The 17,958-nt window shown below is 23.7% G+C and overlaps 1 protein-coding gene across 2 annotated transcripts; it reads right to left on the bottom strand.

The window, feature by feature from the left end:
- Positions 1-1,554: 1,554 nt before the first annotated feature.
- Positions 1,555-7,865, bottom strand: Pgant5 (polypeptide N-acetylgalactosaminyltransferase 5). Of its 2 annotated transcripts, none has more exons than XM_011496703.1 (7): positions 7,036-7,865; positions 5,757-6,075; positions 5,502-5,679; positions 3,907-4,087; positions 2,188-2,447; positions 1,954-2,088; positions 1,555-1,874 (listed from the first exon to the last, which is right to left on the bottom strand). In XM_011496703.1, the coding sequence occupies exons 1-7, from the start codon at positions 7,655-7,657 to the stop codon at positions 1,725-1,727; spliced, it is 1,845 nt and encodes a 614-aa protein (XP_011495005.1). In that variant the 5' UTR covers positions 7,658-7,865; the 3' UTR covers positions 1,555-1,724. The 2 variants fall into 2 exon arrangements, with proteins under 2 accessions (XP_011495005.1, XP_011495007.1); XM_011496705.1 differs by lacking the exon at positions 3,907-4,087 and adding an exon at positions 2,987-3,167.
- Between the last annotated feature and the right edge of the window lie 10,093 nt (positions 7,866-17,958).

Below are 17,958 nucleotides of genomic sequence, written 5' to 3'. Positions count from 1 at the left end.
TTTAGTCTGATCCCAGACAATTCTTTTAATGTAGTTCTGTAATTTTTTACATTATTTAATAATTTTACAAAATATTAATGATTTAATTTTATTTTATGAATGTTTTATATTTATTTATCTTTATTTTTAATTACATATATATTTTCTGTATTTTGTTATATATATATATATATATATATATATATTCACCTATACTTTAATTACTAAAATTTAGAGAATAAACTGTATATTAAAATTATTCAAATAATCTTAATCAATAATAAAATATAAAAATATATATTTATGTGAATATAATTAAATATACTAATTTAAACATACAGTGTCAAATTTAGGGTAAACAAATAATTGAAAAATTATTACAAAATCCTTATTAATTTTATATTTATTTTATATAAATATTAATTATGATTACCATCTTTTAAAAATTTATTATTAAAATTAATACAATTTTTATACAGAAATTCCTAAAAGTACAGATGTAACTTAAGTAATTAAAATTTTATTAATTTCAATTTTAAAACGCATTTATTAATATTTGTTCGTATAAAAACCATGGTTTCAATTTTTATCAAGTTTCATTATTAAATTATTAATGAATTAACATATTATGTAATATTTATGTTGTAGAATATATATAGTCTTTACATTATTTTATTAACATTATATTGATAATGTAAAGATTTATAAAAAATAAATAATTAATTATAAACAATAAAGAATTTTTAGGTATGCCATCACCACATTATTTTATCAAAATTTTTAATATGTTGGTAAAACAAATATTCATACCACAATATAAAGCATTATTCCAATTATTTAGTACTATTAAGAATATATAATAAAGTCAATTTGTTAAAGTAAAAAATAAAAATTGTAATTTTGAAATCAGACATTTATAAATGTAAATTTTAAAAACTTAGTACTTATATATTATTTTTCATAGAAAATATAAATAAAATGCAAATAATCTCTAAGTTTCTGGTATCTGCGTACATATATAATTATAATTACTTTGTAAAAGAAGCAAGAAACTATAACAGTATAAAACGATGCAAGTGCTCCACAAACATTTATAAACTTGTTCATGATGACAAGGTCAATAAATAACTCACTATTGAAAAAAGTACAATGATTCAGTAATAATTGTATAACACAATTTGTACATTTGTATAAGTAATTGTAATTGGTGACTGATCCTTGCACTGACAGTCAGACACTAGTAATTACAGTTCTACTTTCAATTGCACACATCCCAATACATATTAACAGTTGCTCTTGTTTTTTTTTTAATTTTAGTGACAATATTATTTAATTTTACTTAATTTTTAGGCATTCATAAGTAATATTATTAATAACAATATTCTAATAGACTTCTCTATTTAAAAGTTTATTCTCATCCATGCATTTGTATTATTTATTTTGTAATAAGTCATTGTATCTTCATTATACTATGATTTACTTTATTATGTGTGATGCATTCTTCAAATAATAATCATCAATCCAGCATTATTGTAATATCAACAATGAAATTATTATACATATAATTATGCATTTGATGATAATATGAAATTGGAAAATGAATCAAGACTAGTTTTTAAAATAGTTTCATTCAGGCACAACGTAACGCGTATACTAATTAAATTTGAATTTACTTTTTGAAAGGTGAAAAAAATATTCTTTTAACCAAAGAAATTGAAAAAACTCCTTTGATTAATCACAAGATATTAGCTGGCTTGCCATTTAAATTTGCTTTGCATAATCCATTTTTGTTCGATGGCCGTTGTATCGCATTGTGCCAAAATGGGTTGTGGTGTGTCATTCAAACGAGGTTTAGTAAGACAATATTTTGTGTTGACATGTTTAATCATCTTCGTCTACATAATAATTATTAATATTAAAATGGATAAATTTATTTCATAATTGCATTTGACTTTTTATATCTAATATGCATACCTTTTCATTGTAAGTCCATACTTGATTTCCTCCCATTCCATGGCAACGAACAATTTTTACTGGTCCTTCCGGACTTGAAGCATCCAAACATACATCATCAGACATAATTTGCTGTCGTTTTGTATAAGCAAATATCTGTAAAAAATTCTTATTTAACTATATCAAAATAATAAAAACTACTGGATAAAAGTTAATTATTAAAATAATTACAATTTTAATTATGATTATACATACTTGATTACCACCAAGACCATGACAATAATTCATTCCTACATTTTCATTAGTTCTTCTACCCATTGTATCAAGGCAATGGTTCTGAACCTTTTCTGAAGTATGACTGTCAGCATTTCTTATATCACCTAAATAGTAATAATCCAAGGGCATTGGAGATTCTGGATATATATTTTCTAAATACCACCTGAAGCTCTTACATTTGAGTTGTTCTCTTAATTTGATACGTTCTGAAACATCTCCCACTGGAACACTACGGGCACCTAAAACATTTAATTAATTATTTTAAATAAAATATTGGCTACATTAAATGTTATATTATTTAAATTATGATTTTATCGTGCTTCTGTGTATAAAAAGTTCATATACAAAATATAAAACTATACATCGACATAATTTACAAAAGTTGCTTAAATTATTCAACTACATATTTTAAAATATAGATATTAAAAATAATATTTGGATATTAAAAGTATGTCAATTTAAAGTCATAAAACAATAACATAAATAATATAATTTATTATAACTGCTTAATAGAATAAAATATATTGGATAATGAAATTAAGCAATTATATAAGCTGTGTATGGATAAAGTTATTGTGAAAAGACGAGATGCATAATAATAAATAGTAGTGTATAAGTATGTTATAGTTGATAAATATATAATAGTTTTGATGTTTAAATAAGATTACAACATTACTTATGATAGATTATGAGACGTCTATGCAATTGCAAAAACGCCAATGCATGCACGTGCGTACACACGCCTGCACGTATGCATTTTGCACAAATTTAGTGCTACCTGGGTTAATGTTGTAATAGAAGTACTTCCACTGGTCCAGCCAGACTTCAGCAAGTCGTGCATTGTTGTGGTTGACTATCTTGCTTGTACCACCGGGGAAAGTGTACGGAGTTGATTTACGGAATACGTGTCCAACATGTGAGCACGTGGCAATTTCCAATGTCCCACCACACATCCATATCTAACCAACTTAATTCTGTTAGTGTGTTAGCTATTATATGACGCGTTTAATGCTATATGTTAATTGTTACCAAAAAATTTTAATAGATTGAAAATAATTTATTATTTGGTTAATAATTGTTAATTACGATTGAGTATTTTTAGTATATTTAACATATTAATAATAATCAATTTATTTTAAGATTTTATGTTTGTTTATTAGATTTATAAAACAATTACCACGACAATTACTAATCTGTCGACATTTATCACAAGATCATGAAAATCGTTTCAAAACGATTTTATATTTAAATTTTTTGTTTCGTTAGTAGTTGGTTGGATGAGTGGTTAAGACTTATAGTGAAATAAGTTAGAATTAGAAAGTAATTCAAATATTTATCCCTTAAAAATTTATAGAATTTGTTAATATTATATCATACTTTAAATTTTTGGTTCTGTATGCAAATAAAGTTAAAAAATATATTGGACATAATGATAAAATGATATATTATTAAAATAAATATTTTGTAATAAAAAAAAATTTTTAATTTATTTTTCTAAAACGAATAAGCTTAAAAATTCAAATAAAGTATTTTATGTTAAAAAATCCAAGTATATTTACAAGTTAGTAAGCAGAAGGTATGGTTTTAGCATGTATGCACTTTAAGCGTATAATATCTATGAATTATATAATACCTATTATTAGTTTAGAATTTATGTAGAACTATAATTACTTTAGAACTCGAGGATCATAATCTAACCTGGATTCATGGCATAGTAAAAGTCTCTCCACTCATCCATCCAGACTTCAGCTACTCTGGCTGCGTTGTGTAAGACAATTTTGCTGACACCACCAGGAAATGTGTAAGGGCTTTTGTCTCGAAAAACATGTCCCACATGGGAACATGGACTGATTTCTAAAATACCACCGCATTGCCAAACCTATAAAGAACTCTGATTGTCACAAAATTTAAACAGTGAAATGCATTGATTCTAAAAATTAATATTTCCGATGAATATTACGTAGATTTTATTCCAGTAGCTAGAATTAAAGTTATAAATCATTAAGGATTAAACACATTACATAGTTATATATGTATTCATCCATAAGTAAAAATTTTATTTTTTATAAAATAAATTGGTGTTGTTAGTAAAAAATAACTTTTAACGAAACAATTACAAAATCAGAGAATGAGTCCTGGAGTTTTTAATTTGAGTTCAAATTGAAATCAAAATTTCTAATAAATATTTCAAAGTATTTATTTATTATGTATACTTATAAATATATCCATATAATAACAAAATGTTAGATTAGCATAATTTTTGTTTATTAAAACTACCGTAATGAATAAATTAATTAAAAATAATTTTCATAGTTCGAAAACATTAAGTTTTTATTACTTTTAAAAAACAAGCATTAATAAATTAAAATAATCAAATAAAAACAAGTAATTATTAAATATTAAAATAGCCTTGAAAAGTTAATTTTAATAAATAAGCCGTATATATATAATACATGTGGTTAATTAAATTAACAAAAAAAAAAATGCTTTTGTTGAAAAATTAAAAATTAATTTTTTAACTAATTAATATCGTGATATTATTCATTGTTATTGCTAAGAATTTGTATAACATAATAGTATTGATAAGTATTTATCAAATTTGACAAATTTTAGCAATGTGCTACTATAAATATATTATGCACATTTTTTGTTAAAATATTTAGAGGAATATCCATTAAACAGTTATTATAAATACTGTTTATAAACATGTGTGTATTTAAAAATGAATAGTTAAGTAATATGCAAACGATTTTAATGTGGTATTAAATTATTTAAATATTAACAATAATTTCATATTTCTTAAGTTATTAAATTATTAATTACAATTAAAAATGACTAATTAAATTTCGTACTATTTTAATGATACAAATTTTTTCAATATTATTTTTTAGACCGTAGTTACATAAGTATTTTTTTATTTAATAGTGTCAACATTCATTTCAAATAATTTCTAGAACTATTTTAATTACAAAAACTTATATGCTAACTAATATCAAAGACAACAATTATATTTAATAACATTTTTTATCTATTTTTTCATTAATAAATTTAATGATATTTGTTGTAAATCTTAGATAAGTCTCATTTTTATTTAATTTAAAAGTTATTTATGTTATACAGAATTTGACTTGCATTTAAATTAATAAAAATGTAAGTCTAAAAATAATTTATTTCAATAGTTTTGTATATTAGTGCGTAAATATATTTTATACGTTTTATATCATTAAATTAGCTTCTGCATATATTTAATAAACTAATATTATTATTAAAAATTAAATATACCAAAAGCTTACCCGAAAACTCATTTCGAGATTTTCTCCTCCCCAAATGTCCATACCTTCATCATAAGCTCCTAATTCATAAAAATAATCTTTATCAATCGAAAATAATCCGCCTGCCATTGTTGGAGTTCGCAAAGGAGCTGTTCTATCGCCATTTCGTCTATTCATTTCTCTTTGAGCTACCCTATACCTAAATTCATGAATATTAAAAATGAAAATAATTCTTATAAATTTTAATTTAAAATTTTTTTTTTTTAGATAAATTACCATCTAAAATTTAATTTCCAATTGAAACCACCCCACGTCATATCGCTAGCTGTTATGTATTCAAATGTTTCGTCACTGATAACATCAATGATCGGACAAACTACTGTTTTTTTATCGTAGGCAATCCTAGATAGTAAAGGCTCTAACCAACCTTCTGTACACTCACAATGAGCATCTAAGAATGTAATCACTTTACCTTTTACATGTTTTGCACCTAGTAATCTAGCTCTAATAAGTCCTGAACGTTTTTCCGTTCTATATACATATGTAGGTACAGGAAGAGTTTCAACATAGTCTTCGAGATCTTGTTTTAGGTGATCTGGAAATATTCGGTAAAAAAATAAAATATAACATTTAAAAATGCAAAATTGTGCTAATTTAATATTTCTGATTACAAGAAAAATAATTCAATTCTTATTACAAATGTTATTAGTTGACTTTTAATCAGCTGAATAAAAAAAATCATTATATAATGTATTTTATTAGCGGTCATTCATTTTGTTAGATCAAAAATAAAAATGTTTTGCCTTTTATTATAAATCAAGAAAGTTATATAAAGTATATGAAAAGAATGTGTTGTTAGAATATCAATATCAAATGTAGTTTGCAAAATTTTGCTTTTTCAAATGTGTTTTAAAAATTTAACTGATGATAATTATAATAAAACTTGGATGTTTATTATAAAATATTAAAAACGTTAGAAAAAAATGCTGTACGATTGTTTATAAAAAATTAGTGTTAAGAAAAAAATAATTTGGTTTTGATTCAAAGAACAAATTTAGATTTCTTGTATTCTCATAAATTTATCCTATGTCATTGATATGTATGATTTACTACTTAAAAATGAATAATTTATTATATTTAATATAAACATGAAATAAGCAATTATAATAGGAAAAAGTTTTTTATACAAATATACAGTTTATGTATACAGAATACTTATTTTTAACAAAAAAAACCTCTTAACATCATTTGTTGAAATACATAATGGTAATATGATTTAGAATAAAATAGATAAAAACAAAATAATATTTGTATAGAATGAAATTACTTTTCAAAAAATCCAATATTCATATTTTTGGAACCAATTGAAAAAATATACATCGATTATTAAATAAATAATAATTATTATTACTATTAATTACATAAGTTTGTCTTATACAAATAAAATCCCAAAAAATAAACATGTTTCGTTTACTTACTGTAAAAAGTAAAAACGTTTATGTACAGTATTCTTAATGTTTAGAAACAAAATTATAAAATCTAAAAAAATGCTTACTACGCTCGCTGGCGTCATCCACAAGAATAATTTCTTTGAGTAAAGCTCTTGGCGAACGATTTATAACTGACCAAACTGTTCTCAATAGTGTGCTCCAGGCTTCATTATGAAATACGATGACGATACTGGTGTCAGGTAAAAGTTTAGGGTATTTTTTTATTTTACAACCAACAAGTCTTACATCCTTAAGTGATCTATTAAGCGATATCATGTCACTTGCCATTAGATTAAATTGGTTAAGTTTAAATAGCTCTTGCTGCATTGCTTCTTGTTCGGTGGGTATATGTACAGCCTTGCCCATTTCACCTGGGCTATCTTTATTTTCACGCACGACTTTGGCAGGTCTCCAAAGTTTAAGTTCTCCAAATTTAAAGGTTCTTGTGTCTATTATATGCTGCTGATATTGTTGCGAAATTTCTTCCGTTCGTTGCTCGTTTTCATTAACAAGTAATAGGTGTTGCTGTCGTTTCACGCGCGCTGAATCGAAACCTTGGCAATTCCAACCAGAACCGTTTATGCAGTCCGAATAGAACATGAGCACTATAACATCAACGAGGAACCACACGAGTGAAGTAAGTAAAATTACCTGACAGGTATGTATCCGGATTTTGGAGCGAAACATTTTATTATTTCTTAGTTGTTCAATAAGAACGCAGCTCGGCCTAGAATTGCTATTAGCTCGCTTATACAGCTGGTTTTCGGTATTATCGGCATCGATCGCTACATTAAATGAATGTCGTAACTATTGCTGTTAGATCTATGCATTTAGTTATATCATTGCTGGCACATACTATGATTTGACTGTTAGTTTATTTTCCTTACCATTTTTCTTTCTGAAAAATTATTTAATTATCACACTTAAAATATAATATGAAAAATACATTATCTAAATTTATATATAATTAATTAAAAATAATTTTTTTTGAGAAATTTAACTGGAAATAGAAGCTTTCTTTTTCAAAAACCACTTTTACTACTACTACTACTGTTGCTACAGCTTATAATTTAAACAATAATATTAAAATTATAAATTTTTATTACTTATATACTGATAGCTTTTTTCTTCAAATTAGGTAAACACATTTATTGATTAAAAGAAAAGTACATAAATAGATGTCCATAATGTTTATAGTTTTATAATTTAAATTCATTTGTTTAAATAGTAGATCTCTATAATACATATATTTATAATAATATTTATAGTAAATATAAAATAATAATATATATAAAATATAGTAAGTTTATCAATAAAATATAAACTAATTTTATATAGAAATTCTATAACTAAAACTACTTTTAAAAATAATCATAATATTAAAATTACATTAATAACTCAGTTATTTATATAAGTACATGAAAACAATATATGTACTATAATGCCTTATTATAAATATACGTTCAATAATGGGTTATGTTTAAAAAATTAAGTTAATATTTTCCTCTATTTAAGTTTTAATTAATACTATATTTGATCTTATAATCGTTTAGACGTTGAAACTAATTTGCTTATTCAATTTGATAAATACAATAATTACTTAAGATATATTATTAATAAGCATTTCTATGAATCACATATTACTAATAAATAATATATTTACCACTGGCCAGTAATATTAAAAATAAATTAAAAGTCTGTTGATAAGCTGATATTATAAATTGAAAAGGCAATTTATTTTATTAATTTTTAATGATATTTCTGTATCATTCATATTTACAAATAAAGCTGGAAATTTTCTAAACACAAATATATATATATATATATATATAATATAATAATAATAACAATATTGTTGGACATTTTGATAATTCTGTAAATCAATATTAAATTTTTTTTTAATATACTTTTATAACTAGATTTATTTGTATTTATTCCTTTCTAATAAGATTTAAAGAAATATAAAAATGTCTCTTCAATGACAGACTATAAAATTACAAGTTATTTTGAGAGTTAAAATGTGTAATTATATCCTTTGCTTTTATAAATTAGTAATTTTTATTTTTAATATGTTAATCAAAATATTAACATATTTATATGCATCATATATAAGTGTAAACATGTTTCACTAAATTATAGCTATATATTATTAATGCTTGTATACTCAATTTTTGAAAATAAATTTTTTTCAGTATGTTATTGCTGAAAATTTTAAATATATGGACTTTTAACAAATCGTTTATATCATAAATACTATTTAAATGATACTCTATATTAAAAGAACTGTTAATTTCATATTTATTGAATACATAATATAAATATTTAAATATAAATAATATATAACTTTAATCCCTTTTACCACTTAACCTCTACATTCAATATCTGCAAATTTAGTTTAGGTATTATTGTTTTATTTTTATGTTTCCTTCGTTAATATACGACCATGTGAATGAAAAAAGTCGCTCAATGATGGAAATAAATTTCATGCACGTTGGAATAAGCAATTCAACAAAACGATAATACAGAGCCTCTTATGCATAAAATAAAAATAATAAAATAGAAATTCATGTATAGTGTCTAATTTGTAACTAACTGATGTCAAGAAACTCTTGATTACAATTAATTAAAAATTTCTATTATGATTACAATTTTAATCATAAGTTTTTAACTTATTAAATTAATTTACTTACAGAATGATTTGTGAACACTAAATTTCTTATTGTGGTAATGTACCTTACCTTACTGTACATATTTCCATATGATTCGATATTCTCAAATTTGAGAGAAAATATACTAGACCCTATTCTGCAGTATTTCAATTCCGAGATTTTAAAGCAAAATTACGTCTTCTATCATTATTGAATTTGTTATAGATATCAAATAAAATTATTTAAAATCTAATTTTTAAAAGGAAAAATTAATATTATTAATAAAAAAGGTAATATTTCTTTTATTATAGTTAATTTCTATTTTTTCAAAAATATATTTATTTAATATTATTTCGAGACTTTATAAATCCAAAAAAGATTTCTTTAATTTAATGGAAATATCTGCATATTTCATATGCCAAATCTTTTACGATGAAATGATTTAATATTGTTTGATTTTTTATTTTTCATTATCCTTCAATTATTAATAGCTATGTAAAACTACGAAAAAGAATTATAACTTTATTTACTTGATTTAATTAAATTATATATAAATTATATATAATTTTATTACAATTATATTGCAATTATATATATATCTAAATATAATTTATATCATCGAAGTAATTTAATTTTGTGTCCTATTATGAAATACAACTCATCAATGTATTGAATTATTTTAAAATACATGTGACTTTTTGTAAAACAATTTTGATAAGCCTTGAATATTATTGATTAAGAAAGCAATAGATTTATAATGTATTTTTTGATAAATTATGTATACGAAATACAAATTAAATTAATTTAATATGTAAAACATAAAAACATTATGGACTAGTTTAGAACAGAAGTTCATTCTTTTCAAAACAGTTTTTATTTGCAATTGCAAAAATTATTTTTTGTTTTATATATATGTACAAGAATCACATGAAATCAACTTTGAAATTTTTTTATAAACTTCAGTTTAATATGTAATAATTAAAAAGTTTAAATATAATTTTTATAAAATAAAGAAAATAAATGCTTACTTTAAAACTCATATGAAATAATATCTTAAAGATTACAGTTATACTTTTATACATTTTTTATACAATTTTTATTAACTTTCATATTTTATTACCTTAATTCTATTCTACTAAATATCTACAATATTTTATTTTAACATTTCAATAATTTTTTTCAAACATTTAATTATCCATTTAATAATATTACATTCTACTAATTTTATTGTAAGATATGAATGTATTTTTTTTTAAATATTATGTATTTAAAAAAATACAACAGATACAGGATGTTATTTTTTTAAATGTGAAAATAATTTTTTTTCTGATTTGATGGTGAATTACATTATAAAATCTGAGTAAATTCTTGAACAAATGACGTAGGTATTAATGATCAATTATACCAGGATGTCAGAAAAAAATTTGGAAGAATAATTTAATTTGAAAATTAAATGATTATTTATAGGATGAAAATCTGACTTACCTTCACCTATTAGTTGTTAGTTTTAAATTTATATTTTTCAAAATTGTGCACTTATAAAAAACTTTACAGTTTAAATATTTTTTAATACGATTAAACAAATATAAATAAATATATTTATAGACAAATATTACGTTTTTATGATTTATATGTACTAGTAGTTTTATACATAAGAAATTCATTATAACAATAACTCATAATATTAGTAATATATATATATATATAGTCTTACTTATTTTGAAATTCATTAATTCATTAATAAAGAATAATAATATAATACATTAAAATATAATAAAAATTGTGTAGAAAAATAATTTAATTATGCGATTAATTCCTAAACACAATAATTTTTTATTAATATTATTATATTTGCTATTGTGTATCTATTATTACGTATTCAGCATATTAGAACTAAGTCGTATACTACAATAATAATAATACTATAATATTTATATCAAACAGTTATATATCAGTACCTGATTGGTTCTGTAATATAGATGTCATACATTGTAGATGTAATTTATTGTAAATAAAATGTAAAAAATTTTAACAAGTTTTTAAAAATGTATATTAAAATATACTTTGAAAATTTTTTTCCTATTTATGTGAATTTAATAAAAAAAAAATAATAAAATTGATTACTTTTATTTTCAATGTTATACTTTTGTTTTGTACAGATTTTATTAATTATTTATTTAAAATTTATTTAAAATCTTTATCCATTATTTAATGTTATTTTATTTTTTAATTAAAAATTTTTTTTTTAATTTTATTTTATCTTTTTATATGAAAATAAACAATTATATTTGTACTGTTATCAATGTTTTTTAAAAAAAAAGTAAGACTTGTATAAAAAAAATACTGATTAGTATTATTAACATTTTGTTATTTTAAGAATATCAATCAAAATAAATAATTTTTATTTACTCAATAGGCCCCTTAATAGTTAATTAATTTATTTATAAAATTGTATTTTTTAAAACTTTTATTTCGTACAATAATATAATAGTATTACTAAATAAATTTAACTAAGTATTTTGAATATAAAACTTAGTAAATATGTTTATTACTTTGTTGTCTAATTTCATTATTAAATAAAACCACTTTTTTATCTTTCTTTGATAACATTATAATGAATAAATTTAAGTTTATGTTACAAATACAAGTGCGCTTATATACTAAAATATTTATAGTATATTTGGTTAAACAACTAAATTAATAATCTAATAATTATTAAAAAAATTTCAATTAATATAATTATATTAAGAAGATATGCTTTGGAATACATGAAATAAATAGATTACAACTACTAAGTTGTTCCATTATTATCAAATTAAAAATATTTCGTACAATTATTAACCTTTCAGATAATAAAAAATTGCATTGAAATTTGTAAGTTACAAATTTTTTACGTGTTTATTATTAGCAACAGTAACATATGTGGAATATGTTACATAGTTAGTACATCAATAATGCAACTTGCTTACCTGCTTAACAAATGCCTTGTCGAAATTGTACAGATGAATTTTTTATATCCTTTTAGTTTTATTAATATAAATAGATGTTTAGAAATATATTTTACTACTAGCCATAGAATGAAAATAAATGGTAAATTTATAATCACGACTTATTGTTGTAAAGTTTAATTAAACCGACTATCATGCTAGCCACGACTTCATTCAATACATACAGAGTATTATAACCTGTTAGATTTTTACCTCCTCTTCTTTAGAACGAATATATTCTTTCTCATACTGTTATCCTCTCCCTCTCTTTTTAGTTATAAACTGCACATGTACGCCGATTATACAATCATATATGCAATGTCGAAATCGGTACATCGTTTATTAAATAATACTGCAACACTATCTGTATTCTATTAGAGAACATTTAAAAAATTGAAGATTTTTTTTAATGTAATTGAGTTGAGTGAAAATGGCTAATGTGTTAGAAGTTAAATACATACTCTCATTGAACTGAGAAACGATATATCCAGATCGTACACTTTTTGGTACTTAAACCTACCATTAAACTCTATGTAACAATCGCGGACCTGATATAACAATATTGCTAACAAAATTCAGAATTTTTTTTATTACAGTTATACTTTTTGCTAAGACTATGCATCACTTTTTAGCTGAACTGTACTATATACGCATTAAACTTCTAAATAACTGAATTACTCGGTGTGCAAATAGAAAAAATGAACTAGATAAAAATTATGTTTCTGCAAGTATAATATGTATAAATATATTAAATTCATTTCATTTAAAACTCTTAACAAAAAAACTGAATTTAGTTGCATACTTGTTTTTACTATCACCAGATTTTTTTCTAACTAATAAAATTGATAAACTATAAACTAGATGTACACTTATTGCAAACATCAGTGTTTAGATTTGCTATATAAATTTTTTGTTAAAACAATTATAATAGTTCTGGATCACCATTTTATTTGATTGTTGAATAACATCAGAAGCTTATTGGTTCATGAAATGTGTATATTATAAATATAAATCAAATATTATATTATAAGTATATCATCAACAAAGCAATATTATTTCTTGGTGAAAAATATTCTTTCGGTATTATAAACTTTAAAAAAACTTTAATAAAATATATAACATAAAATTAATAAAATTGTTTTATTAATTATCAAGCATATACAATATTATATTATTTACTTGATTAAAAATTATGAATATTTAAAAGTGATATATTTTAACTTATTTAATTGCTAGTGAATATAATAAAATTTTACCATATAATTAAAACTATTAATTGATAGCTAGAAAATAGAAAATAAAATAAATAAATTTAAGTTATACAAATAATGGATTATTAACAAGGTCTCTAAATAAACAATAATATTCTAAAATATATAGATTATTATAACCTTACCAAAATAATGTGATCGATATAAATTTTATTATAAATAGATAATATAATTATTAATATTTAATAAAGTACAAAATTATATAATTAAGTTTTATAAAAAAAATTAGATATTCATAAATTTACGGCACAAAGATATATTTTTTAAATTAAAAGCTGTATCATAAATTATAATTTGTCTTTAAAATTATTTACTTTTATTTATTTGATCAAAACTCTCTTTTATAATATGATTAAATAAAGAATGATCCATATTTTCTATCAGTTTAAGATTTTAATAGAATATAATATATGTAATATATTCTTACTTCAAATTTCTATGTACTAATAGTTAAATTCACTAATTTTGAATAAAATGATTTATTATAAATTAATATTTATCTTCGTGCTGTTATATTTAAATTTAATTCAGATAGCAATATTAAATAGAAATCATTGTATGTAAATATTTATCTTTAAACATTCTACATGAAATTTTTTGTACTATGCAAAACTTACATTATTGTGTATTTTCAAAAAATATTTTTTAAAGATTTCATTAGCTGAAAAAGAATTATATATTAATTTTTCATCAAGTAAACTGAGATGTATTTTATTATTTAAGAATTTAGCATAAAATCTTTTATATTTTAGTTTTTATTTTCTCATTTTCCATGTCAAAAATGATAAAAAAGATGATAATATATTAATAATTTGTTCAGATTCTTTCTCAGAAATATCAAATATTTTTACATGAAAATAAGGTTATCATTATTTTCGTGATGAGACAAGTGTAAACATTTTATTTAATAAATTGCTTATAATATTAAAAGTTATTAATACAATTAAATATACACACCAATTACTTGAAGTCTTAAGAAGTTCAATAGTTCAATCAAGTACAAAGACAGTAAGCATCAAAACATGAAGAAAGATAGTTTATGAAATAACATCAGTATTGAAGATACAATTTTCCAGTAGTTATATATTTATACAGTGTTAAAAACGTATTTGATCTCGTTCATAATACACAATTTATTATCATACCAGTGGCAAAAGTTCATATAAATATATAGCGAATATAGATAAAACGATATTTAAAAATAGTAGCGGAATAAGTTTATTGGTTCTTCAAATACACAATTTTCAAATAATTATAATTTAAATATAAAGTTCTAGTATTTAAAAAAAACATCAATAAAAACAATACATATTTTGAATAAAAATAAATAAAGTAAAAAAAGTTTTTCATAATAGATAATAATAAATTTTAAATCATTATTAATTGTTGTGCGTTTCATTTGTAACATAATTTTACTAAAATCATTTTTCAATAACTAGTTCCATTTATTTATTTATATATTTTTATATAAATATTAAAAATAAATACATATATATTATACTCAATTTGGTAAATTCTAATAAGTAACAGAAAAAATTTCATTTTTAAGGAACTATTAGAATTTTTATTCTTTTTTGCAAACTATGCCAAATTATTCCTATGTATGTATATATATTAATATATTATTGGATCTTATGTAATTCAATATTTGATTTAAATATACATGTATATTATATAAAACTTAAAATTTGAATTAAATAACGTCCAAATATTCTTGTCATGTGTCAATGGTATTACACTACTACATACAAATTCAAATGAGTTCTATTCATACATATGTAGTTAACTCTTTTAATGATAAAGAAATCGAAACCTATTAGCTTTTGGAAATATAAATAGGTGAATTCAAGATCTGAAAAGGAATTATAAGTACTAGTGTTTAGGGTTTTAGTCATCCGGTGGTCGAAGGACCAGGATGTTTGGATTAGACTATGACGATCAGTTTACTGGTGGGAGAAAGTGAGAATAAGTGGAAGGGGTAGCGCTTCTATTTAGTAATTAACAGATCTGTTTTTCGTGCTTTTTATTGCGTTTATTCTATAACACTATATATTTACACTATAATTATTCTCAATCGATAATGAGAGTTGTTGTGATCCTTGCGCTCTTTGATGATTTCGACTTGGTGGTAGCATGCACTACATGTCCAGATCGGAGGTGGTAAATCTCCGGATCCTCTTGATGTAGTGCCATTGGCCGTAGATTATTACATGGACTAGTGGCAGGTCGTAAATCTCTTTACACCTCTTAGTGTAGTGGCACGTGGTAGTTACCTGATTGCTGGTCTCCTACTTAATGTGATGTGATGTAAAAGTGTGAAGAAATAGTTCAATACCTTGATGTGGCATTAAGTGGTGTTTACTTTCACCGACTCGTGGAAATGTACACTTACTGATTTCTATCTGTAACCGCTTCTTGCGCTCGGGCACTATGCGCGAGGTTCAGAGTCAGTCCATAGTTGTGGAGGTTGCATCATCTCACTTGAATATTTCTCGAACTTAATTATACTGTATTACTACACCGTTGATTTCTTCTTCCAACACATTTTCCCTGTCGGTTATTTAGTTGAATGCGCACATGAAAGTGAAAGCATGTTTCTTCCGTGGTGGCCCTGTTAAGAGAAAGAGAGAGATTCTCTCGTCAAGCTTTGTTTGGGTATTTACCCATATGACTGTCTAGTTAGTGATGATAACAATGGAGGCGATTGTGGTGCTAGTAACAATAGATGCGATTGTGCAATTTTTTCGCATGTAACAGCTTTTTCTGAATTTTAACGACAGTTGGGGTTTTTCCAGAAATGATAACATTCGAGAGATTCAAGGAATCTCGAGTAAATCAGTAAAGAGCTTATTCTGTACATTTTTTATATCGATATACTTTAGAATCAACTCTCATACTTTAAGCTGTACATATGTATAGTAATGAAATTATTAATATACACAATCTCTTATGTTGAAAATGAAATAGTATAATATTGTTCGGCTAAAAAATTTGTTTTACGGAATAAAAGATTATTCCAATGTTTATATATGTCTGGAATCAGACTAACAGCTTCCCTATGATGGTGTGTGGGAGGCTTACTGGCAAGTGGAATGGACAATGCAATAATTCAATACAGCCCTTGTATGAATTGGTTTTCCCTTTATTGAAAAATATAATATAATAAATAATCAGTGGTCCATTGAGGCGAGATTGAATGTATGATACAATGAAGAGGTGAGAGTTTCTCCAGGTAATATGAGTGATGATAATCTTATAAGTGTATTCTTGAGTGTGGCGCGTGATTCTCCTACTTGTGGTTAGGACTCGTAGTGGTAGTGGGAGATGCGCTGATAAAGGATGATGATGCCGTGAAGAGTTTCACGGTGTGAAAGGTGAGTAATGACGCCACCGATTGCCGCTATCGATACGCTGGAGAGGCCTGGGTGGTGGCGTTGGTGTGTGACGTCACTGTTGAGGCCTGAGTGGTGGCGTTGGTGTGTGACGTCACTGATGAATGGCGATGATGCCGTGGTTTAGGTATTGCTGCTTACTTAGTTCATGGAGCCGTGTGTTAGTGATTCATAAGAACGTGTAATAGCGTAGCTTACGTGTGTAGAGATAGATCGTTGTGTATTGGAGGTGATCTCTATGTAAGTAGTGTTTGACTTGTAGGACGGCGATTTATGTGAATTGAAGGCGATCTCTGTGTAAATGGCGTTCACTTGTAGAACAGCAATTTGTTCTTGATGATTGCTTGATTGAACTAGTAAGAGATCGAGAGCGTCATGTGCAGCTCCTTAAATAATCTCGTACAAACTAGCTGCGCCGATAATGCATCGGTGGTCGTTGCTATGCCGATATTTGTCGTGACGTCAACAGCGCATAGACTCGTAGAGTTCATTTGTTATTACTTTTGGAATTATAGTAGTATATTCGAGTTTTTCTGTTATAAGCATTCTTTGAGTCCGTTAGTCAGTTTTTACAAAACAAATGCTCGCGCGCTCATACCTCTCCCACTTTTTATTCTGCTTAAAAACTGATGCAATCCGTAACAATATGTATTAAAAAGTGTTTAATATTAATGTTTATTTATTTTATTT

This window comes from Ceratosolen solmsi, unplaced genomic scaffold (assembly GCF_000503995.2).
Source record: "Ceratosolen solmsi marchali unplaced genomic scaffold, CerSol_1.0 scaffold29, whole genome shotgun sequence".
In the NCBI taxonomy this organism is placed as follows: Eukaryota; Metazoa; Arthropoda; class Insecta; order Hymenoptera; family Agaonidae; genus Ceratosolen; species Ceratosolen solmsi.
The sequence above is the reverse complement of the archived record's forward strand: the minus strand, read 5'-3'. Positions and strand labels throughout refer to the sequence as shown.

Excerpts from the sequence above, each read along its gene's own strand:
- Pgant5 (XM_011496703.1), bottom strand. The coding sequence starts at position 7,657 with ATGTTTCGCTCCAAAATCCGGATACATACCTGTCAGGTAATTTTACTT. Across the intron at positions 4,088-5,501 it reads ATCTCGAAATGAGTTTTCGG|GTTTGGCAATGCGGTGGTAT; the intron begins GTAAGCTTTTGG and ends AGTTCTTTATAG. Across the intron at positions 2,089-2,187 it reads ATGGTCTTGGTGGTAATCAA|ATATTTGCTTATACAAAACG; the intron begins GTATGTATAATC and ends AATTTTTTACAG.